Source organism: Macaca nemestrina, chromosome 16 (assembly GCF_043159975.1).
Source record: "Macaca nemestrina isolate mMacNem1 chromosome 16, mMacNem.hap1, whole genome shotgun sequence".
Classification (NCBI taxonomy): domain Eukaryota; kingdom Metazoa; phylum Chordata; class Mammalia; order Primates; family Cercopithecidae; genus Macaca; species Macaca nemestrina.
Window position 1 is genome coordinate 29,686,366 of NC_092140.1, and position 9,198 is coordinate 29,695,563.

General features: G+C 42.4%; 1 protein-coding gene across 1 annotated transcript; it reads left to right on the forward strand.

Moving 5' to 3' along the window:
- The first annotated feature begins 2,890 nt into the window (after positions 1–2,890).
- Positions 2,891–8,245, forward strand: LOC105481678 (SLIT and NTRK like family member 1). The gene is made up of 2 exons (XM_011741390.3): positions 2,891–3,444; positions 3,895–8,245. The coding sequence occupies exon 2, from the start codon at positions 3,948–3,950 to the stop codon at positions 6,036–6,038; it is 2,091 nt and encodes a 696-aa protein (XP_011739692.1). The 5' UTR covers positions 2,891–3,444; positions 3,895–3,947; the 3' UTR covers positions 6,039–8,245.
- The last annotated feature ends 953 nt before the right edge of the window (positions 8,246–9,198 follow it).

Below are 9,198 nucleotides of genomic sequence, written 5' to 3' on the forward strand. Positions count from 1 at the left end.
AAATTTCTTCTTAATCTGAAAACATTCTTTATTGAACAATCAACATGCAACTTTTCTTGTTTGCGAGGAGAACTTGTTTGATGAAGAATAGAAATGTGTGAACATTTAATGACACAATTGAAATCTTTCTGGCCACAGCCAGGAAATTAAACTATAGCCCTGAACAAATATTATCAATCATCATCATCATCTGGAATATCCTTTATCTCCAGCTACTGAGATTATCTGTTGAGAGGCAAGGCAACTGAAGGAGTTCACTTGAGCTCAAATAGATAGTGTGGAACTCTTTTAAGAAGAATTCATGCCTAAGAAATATTCCCCTAAGGTATTAGAAATGTTTAGATCACATATAAATCCCTTATATTTTTATTCTCCACCAATACATTTATTGTTTAACTTGAATAGTTAGGCTTTGAAGTTGTAGACATGGTTTTCTAGACTGTTTTATGTCTCTAAAATGTATTTATTATGAAAATACTTTAAAATTATGATAGCTACTATAGAGGGTGCATTTCAATAGACTTGCATGTGTACCTCTATATTTTGCTTGCAAGTTTGTACTGGAGATCTTCATATAGGAGGTATAATCTCAATCTTTTCTTCTCAGGTTTAGTTGCTCATCTGGGAACTACCACACTTTTTTCTTAGAGTGCAGAGATAAGAAAGTCTTTGAAGAGGATATAATTTTTAAAATGTTGTAAGGTACGAAGAGAATATAATTTAAAAGATGCTGTAAGGTACCTGAATGGGAGAATCCTAATTGTAAATTTTCTATTGTGATTGGTGTGGTAAGAGGAAAGAAGAAATAAGGGATTAGAGAAAGAGAGAGTTTAAAGGGTGAAGAGGAGAATGAAATCTGAATACAAACTGTAGGTTATCTAAATTCATTTAAACCAACTTAAATATGTGTTTGGAGTCTCTTCACATAAAGATAATATTCTGCAAGTTGAAAAAAGCAGGTAACCTTTTAAGCTTAAAAATGTGGATTTTAGATGATTGTTCTTTCTAAACAGCCAGCATTTTTCTCTTTTTCTTGAATCTTGCCTATCCCTATCAATCACCAACACCATAAGGCTGGTTTCCTTTATCAGAGTGGTTTCTTGGGCCAAGATATTTTAGACCTGAGTCCTATTTAAGAAGAGACAGAAAAATTATTTCCTTCAGTTGAACTCCTTCACATCTGCAGTTCTCAACTGCATAGCATTTCTTTAGCATAATGGTTTCAGATTGATTAAGGTCTTTTTTTTTCACTCTCTATATGTGGTAATGGGTCAAATTAAATGAGAACAGAGTTATTTCAGAAGTGTATCATGATGTCTAAAAAAGATCTCTCTAGTGTACACACATGCACACGCACACAAACACACTCATGCATGCACATACACACACACACTGAGATGTCTTCATCCCCCACCTCCCTTCACTGAATTTCACCAGAGGAATATAACAAAAATATTTTGTCATATGAAAACATTATGTATAGATATTTTCCCCACCCACCTAGAAATTAGCTTCTGACCCAGGGGAAAAAAAAAAAAAAATCTTGTAAGTAAACATCTTTAAGACCTTCCTTAGCGTTGGGAATTTTCCCAACCCCGATCCTTTCCCCTAAATTTTTACTCCCCATCTTTCTCAATATACACACTTCGTAGAACATTTGCTCTTTTGCACAAATTATTAACAGGCTTGTAGCAGCTGTCCAACTTGCAAAAGACCTAATTAAAAAGGCAAGTGGTGTAAACATATCCTCTCTGCATAGAGTGAAGAAAGGGCCAAACAGTAACTCTATTTAAAAGACATAAAAATTTCAAATCTTAGAATTATCTATAAATATTTTGGGACGTATTGATGGAAAAGGTGTCGACTCTGAAAGGAAAAGTCAGCAAAACAGGCTTCACGGAAGCAGCACGTTCACGTTTCCTTGCCTCCTGGAAGGTGATATTACTGGATTTTTATAAGCTCTGAGTTTGGAATCTGGTGTTTCCTTCACTGGAAAAAGCCTGAGCTTCGTGTTTCCCCAGCATCAGTGACCCAACAAGCATCTGCGCGAGGAGGAGCTGCCGGCTACCTGCAGATAGCGTTCGCGCTGAGCTTTAGAGTCCAGAGATTTCTGTCTCCTCCTCTCAAAATGCAACTGGTTATTTACTTGTAAATATTTAAATTAGTTCAAACTGATGTGGAAACTTTGTCAATGGGGTGTGTGTGTGTGCGTGCGTGTAGTGTGCGCGCCCCTGCCTGCCAGTGGGTTTTTAACAGCACTCACAAATCATCTTGGGATTTTGCCCTGCCCCCTCCCTTCTTTTCCGGTTCTCAGTTAAAGCTTTCGGGACTGGAATCAAGGACTTAAGCGTGCATTGTGTTTCACCCTCCAGAGTTAAATAACATTCAAGAAATATCATCAAAGAACCTAACTCTCAATGATCAACTTGACTAAATTTCTGCAAGTTTTAAAAACTATATGCCTAATTTATATACCTTGCAACAAAAAATTCATACTCAATTAGATATTATGTAACATATATGTTCCGAAAGCCACTTTCAACATACCAAAAAAAAATGTTTCAAAGACATCAAATAGCATAAAACACTGTGCCGCAGAGAAGGAAGAAATGCATTTAAAGCACTGATGAAAATGGCGTGCAGTATAATTACCTCAAATTGCTGTTCGCTTGACACCCTGACACTAATTTTATTCAAGCCATTGGGAAATAAATGTTTTAAAAGCACTCCTTTCCGAATGGTGGAGCTGGTGGGGGCTGTGAGCTCGTTAAGGAAAGGAAAGGGTAAAGTTTCCAGCACGCAAAAAGAATCAAATAATCCATTTAAAATAAGCGTCTATGTAGATCGTCAGCCTTTTATGCCCACATTTTTAACGCTTGCCCTGTACGTGGATTGATTTTTTTTTTCTTTCAGCATTCCTTAGCCAGATGGATTTTTGCTACTGCAGATCAGCAGAGGGTGTCAGATCTTTCAGAGTGCACCAGGCTGGAACGAGCAGAGCTTCTTAGCAACTCTCTTCTCCGCCCCCCTCCCCTCATTCTCGCGCTCTCTTCCTCCCTCAGACAACTCGCCCCCCGCCCTCCGCCCCCCTCCACGTAATTCCGAAAGAGCAGAAGAAAGAGAAGGAGAACAGGAAAAGAAGAGCTAGTAAGCTAGAGCGAGAGCATAGGAAAAAAAAGAAAAAAAAAAAAAAAAAAGCCTTAAGAGGACCGAAGTGGAGGAAAGGAAAAGGATGGACAACCACAAAACGCAGCGATTGCGGAAATTTTCCAGCGCCATTGGCTGGGCAGCGTGAGTCCTTCGGTCGGGCGTGATTTCAGCACCGGGGGGACTGGACAGCACCTCGGGGGGACTTCTGGGCAACCCGCAACCACAGCAAGAACTCCACCAGCATCCTCAACAACAGAAGCCGCGGAAAACCCTGCTTTGTATCAGAGAGGCAAGGTCAGTCCGACGCACAGCCATGCACAGGCAGTGCGCCTGTACTACGCTGCAAACCCTCTGCTTGTTTCTCTAACATGCACTTGCTTCTAATTACTAGCATTGTTTCATTTCTGATCAGTGAGGATCAGTAGATGAGATTCTGTAAGGGTGTACTTTTAATTTATATGTATATATTTAACTTCTTTTGCTGTTATTTTTAAAGGGTTGTGGGGGAGTGGGGTTTTTTCCCTACTTTTTTTTTTTTTTTTTTTTTTTTTTTTTTTGCTTGCCTTGCACTACGTGCCTGGATAGTTTGTGGATATAATTATTGACTGGCGTCTGGGCTATTGCAGTGCGGGGGGGTTAGGGAGGAAGGAATCCACCCCCACCCCCCCAAACCCTTTTCTTCTCCTTTCCTGGGTTCGGACATTGGAGCACTAAATGAACTTGAATTGTGTCTGTGGCGAGCAGGATGGTCGCTGTTACTTTGTGATGAGATCGGGGATGAATTGCTCGCTTTAAAAATGCTGCTTTGGATTCTGTTGCTGGAGACGTCTCTTTGTTTTGCCGCTGGAAACGTTACAGGGGACGTTTGCAAAGAGAAGATCTGTTCCTGCAATGAGATAGAAGGGGACCTACACGTAGACTGTGAAAAAAAAGGCTTCACAAGTCTGCAGCGTTTCACTGCCCCGACTTCCCAGTTTTACCATTTATTTCTGCATGGCAATTCCCTCACTCGACTTTTCCCTAATGAGTTCGCTAACTTTTATAATGCGGTTAGTTTGCACATGGAAAACAATGGCTTGCATGAAATCGTTCCGGGGGCTTTTCTGGGGCTGCAGCTGGTGAAAAGGCTGCACATCAACAATAACAAGATCAAGTCTTTTCGAAAGCAGACTTTTCTGGGGCTGGATGATCTGGAATATCTCCAGGCTGATTTTAATTTATTACGAGATATAGACCCGGGGGCCTTCCAGGACTTGAACAAGCTGGAGGTGCTCATTTTAAATGACAATCTCATCAGCACCCTACCTGCCAATGTGTTCCAGTATGTGCCCATCACTCACCTCGACCTCCGGGGTAACAGGCTGAAAACGCTGCCCTATGAGGAGGTCTTGGAGCAAATCCCTGGTATTGCGGAGATCCTCCTAGAGGATAACCCTTGGGACTGCACCTGTGATCTGCTCTCCCTGAAAGAATGGCTGGAAAACATTCCCAAGAATGCCCTGATCGGCCGAGTGGTCTGCGAAGCCCCCACCAGACTGCAGGGTAAAGACCTCAATGAAACCACCGAACAGGACTTGTGTCCTTTGAAAAACCGAGTGGATTCTAGTCTCCCGGCACCCCCTGCCCAAGAAGAGACCTTTGCTCCTGGCCCCCTGCCAACCCCTTTCAAGACAAATGGGCAAGAAGATCATGCCACCCCAGGGTCTGCTCCAAACGGAGGTACAAAGATCCCAGGCAACTGGCAGATCAAAATCAGACCGACAGCAGCGATAGCGACGGGTAGCGCCAGAAACAAACCCTTAGCTAACAGTTTGCCCTGCCCTGGGGGCTGCAGCTGCGACCACATCCCAGGGTCGGGTTTAAAGATGAACTGCAACAACCGGAACGTGAGCAGCTTGGCTGATTTGAAGCCCAAGCTCTCTAACGTGCAGGAGCTTTTCCTACGAGATAACAAGATCCACAGCATCCGAAAATCGCACTTTGTGGATTACAAGAACCTCATTCTGTTGGATCTGGGCAACAATAACATCGCTACTGTAGAGAACAACACTTTCAAGAACCTTTTGGACCTCAGGTGGCTATATATGGATAGCAATTACCTGGACACGCTGTCCCGGGAGAAATTCGCGGGGCTGCAAAACCTAGAGTACCTGAACGTGGAGTACAACGCGATCCAGCTCATCTTCCCGGGAACTTTCAATGCCATGCCCAAACTGAGGATCCTCATTCTCAACAACAACCTGCTGAGGTCCCTGCCTGTGGACGTGTTCGCTGGGGTCTCGCTATCTAAACTCAGCCTGCACAACAATTACTTCATGTACCTCCCGGTGGCAGGGGTGCTGGACCAGTTAACCTCCATCATCCAGATAGACCTCCACGGAAACCCCTGGGAGTGCTCCTGCACCATTGTGCCTTTCAAGCAATGGGCAGAACGCTTGGGTTCCGAAGTGCTGATGAGCGACCTCAAGTGTGAGACGCCGGTGAACTTCTTTAGAAAGGATTTCATGCTCCTCTCCAATGACGAGATCTGCCCCCAGCTGTACGCTAGGATCTCGCCCACGTTAACTTCGCACAGTAAAAACAGCACTGGGTTGGCGGAGACCGGGACGCACTCCAACTCCTACCTAGACACCAGCAGGGTGTCCATCTCGGTGTTGGTCCCAGGACTGCTGCTGGTGTTTGTCACCTCCGCCTTCACCGTGGTGGGCATGCTCGTGTTTATCCTGAGGAACCGAAAGCGGTCCAAGAGACGAGATGCCAACTCCTCCGCGTCCGAGATTAATTCCCTACAGACAGTCTGTGACTCTTCCTACTGGCACAATGGGCCTTACAACGCAGATGGGGCCCACAGAGTGTATGACTGTGGCTCTCACTCGCTCTCAGACTAAGACCCCAACCCCGATAGGGGAGGGCAGAGGGAAGGCGATACGTCCTCCCCCGCCGCAGGCACCCCCCCAGGGGGCTGGAGGGGCGTATACCCAAATCCATCAGCCTGAATGGGCATAAGTAGATAAATAACTGTGAGTTCGCACAACCGAAAGGGGCTGACCCCTTACTTAGCTCCCTCCTGGAAACAAAGAGCAGACTGTGGCGAGCTGGGAGAGCGCAGCCAGCTCGCTCTTTGCTGAGAGCCCTTTTTGACAGAAAGCCCAGCACGACCCTGCTGGAAGAACTGACAGTGCCCTCGCCCTCGGCCCCAGGGCCTGTGGGGTTGGATGCCACGGTTCTATACATATATACATATATCTACATCTATATAGAGAGATAGATATCTATTTTTCCCCTGTGGATTAGCCCCGTGATGGCTCCCTGTTGGCTACGCAGGGATGGGCAGTTGCACGAAGGCATGAATGTATTGTAAATAAGTAACTCTGACTTCTGACAAAAATCAAAAAGTGCTGCATGGCTCGCATGGAATCCACGCGCTCCAGGGACTCTGCCCGCCCCCGCGACTGGAGACGGCATCTCCTTCACAGCACCCACCCTCTTACCTGATAAGTTCCATCGTATCAAACTTTCTATAAACAAAATACAGTATAATCAGAAAGTGCCATTTCGCCATTATTTGTGATCGGTAGGCAGTTCAGAGCATACGTTAACTGAAAAAAAAAAATGTAAAGGTTTTATTTAAGACATTTGCATGGCTAGTCATCGTCCATTTTATGAGTTAACAATGTATTTTGTTGAGGGAAGTTTTTAGGGGTTGTTTTGGGTTCTTTTATTTTGATGGTGATGTTTTATTTTATTTTATTTTTTTCAGGGGGATTTTTTTAATACATATCCAATAATGCCTTCCATCTGAATGTAAAATAAGTACCCATGATTTCTATTATAGTATCAGTGTAATTATTTAAAAAATGATTTTGAGGCAGTTAAGCATGACCAATTAATGTCACTCTAGTGCTTAGGCTGCGATCCTATGGTAGCAATTCTGTGCTGGTATAAATCTTACTTATAAAGTAGGAAAAAAGAACCGAGGAAGCACGTGAAACTTACTAATTCTATTCGAGGATTTTATAATGGCATATTTTTTCAGTATTAAAGTGAAAATGTTTTCAACTCTGGGTCCTTACCTTTTTCCAGCTTCATATTTGCAAGTGGTAAATTGGATTTGCGGTGGAAGAGACAGGGGAGGGAAACGGTTGGGGGTAGATCCCTTCCTGAGCTCCATTAAGGCTCTTTCTCTAATCGCCTTACTTAGCTTTTTACCCTTTAAGTAGCTCCTCTTCCCTCGCCCCCACCCTCCACCCCACCCCCACCTTCGCTCAGACTTTACCGGCTTTCCCCAGTCCATAAAGGTCTTGCCCCAACATACACGCCTTCGTTTTGTCCCCTCTCCAAATGCAGCAGTGAATCCCTTTATTAATACTGGAAATCCCTCACTGCTGCTTTTGTTGGTGCTGCCCACACTGCAGATATTAAGGATGTTAGGAGAGATTTGATTTAATTGACTCTGCCTAGATCGGTCTCATTAAACAGAGTGGAGATTTCATTGGTCAGCACTCCTCAATGAAAGACAGACCTAATGACTGGCATTTGAGATGCTGCTGGCATTTTGAATTCAACATCTGCTGAAAACGGTAAAACTAATTAGTGCCCACCCACCCTCCCCGCCCCAGCAACTGCATATTGAAATTTGTTAAAGCACTCATCTTTATGGAAATTAATCATTATCCTAAAGAAGTGTTTCTCTCCCATCATCCGGATTTCTGGTTGTGGCCCAGCAATTAACAAAAACAGCATTCAACTGTTTGAATTTTTTGAACCAATGTAACTCTGGCCTCAATCATATTCCTCTGGGATTTCTAAACAACAGTTAAGCTACAAAAACCAAACAAAATCACACATATTGATGGAGTCTGCATTCCACCACATATCCACCCTTGAGAAGTATGTCAAGAGACTGCAGACTATAGATTTTTTTTAAATATAGGATTATAAATCAGCTACTGAAAGACCCCAGAGCAGTTGTAAGTAGATCTGCCATCTAGAACTCATATTCTAAAGGGAAGTGATTTCCCAGAACAGTAATGTTCTGGAATATGTATTATTTATTTTAACACTTTTTTAATAAAATCTTTATTATAAACCATGACTATTCCTAAGGACATTCATCATTTTCTCTCTTGATTCTTTTGTTTGTGGACTGCATTTCATGACAGTAAACCTGCAACCTACTCCCCTCTGACAGATATTATGGGTTGTTTTCTATTTATTAATTTCTCACAGGATGGCTTTATTCTTTTTACAGAAAGTACAACGGGGTTCTCGGTAAGCAATCAACAGATTTACCTGTGATGGAAAAATTAGGGGAGAAGAGGCATACATTCGACAATGTTATGACCTTTAGAAAGAAAAGAAAAAATGACAGGTGTAGAAACAATATCTCTGGTGGAAGGTGACATTTAATGACAGATATCTAGTGAGGTATATTAGTAATTTTGAAACTGATACGTGACTAATCTAGGTCAGGAAACTAGAATTTCTCATAGAAGGTGTGCACAGAGGCAAGAACTTTTCTTCATTTTCATTGAAAATAAATTACAATATAGAAACCAAGGTTAAAGGGGTAAAAGTATTTTTAAATAGTAGCTTCAATGGTTTTGGAGTATTCATTGTGCGCCACGCATGTGCTCAGCGATTTATGTAATTATTTAATCTCCACAACCACAGGGCAGTTTAGTAAGATACTATTTCCATTATACAGATGAGAAAACTGAGGCTTAAGAAAAGTCAGCAGTAACTCTGGTCATACATGGTAAATAGCAGAGTGGAATTTAAATTCAATTTTCCTTGTACTCAAAGACCTTATATTTTGAGTGAGTAATCATATACATTTACCTGATCAAGTTCTTAAGGCAATCTTAAAAAAAATAAGCATTTATGAAAATACTGTATAACTAATTATGGACTCAGTTTGTATGTTCATACCCAAATATGTATTGGTGGCCCTTTATATTTCCGGTATTTCTTGCAGCAACAGAAATTTGCCCTTCATTCAGTGGCGATAACTTCAGTGTGTTCTCCAAGAGTAGTATATAAGAAGAC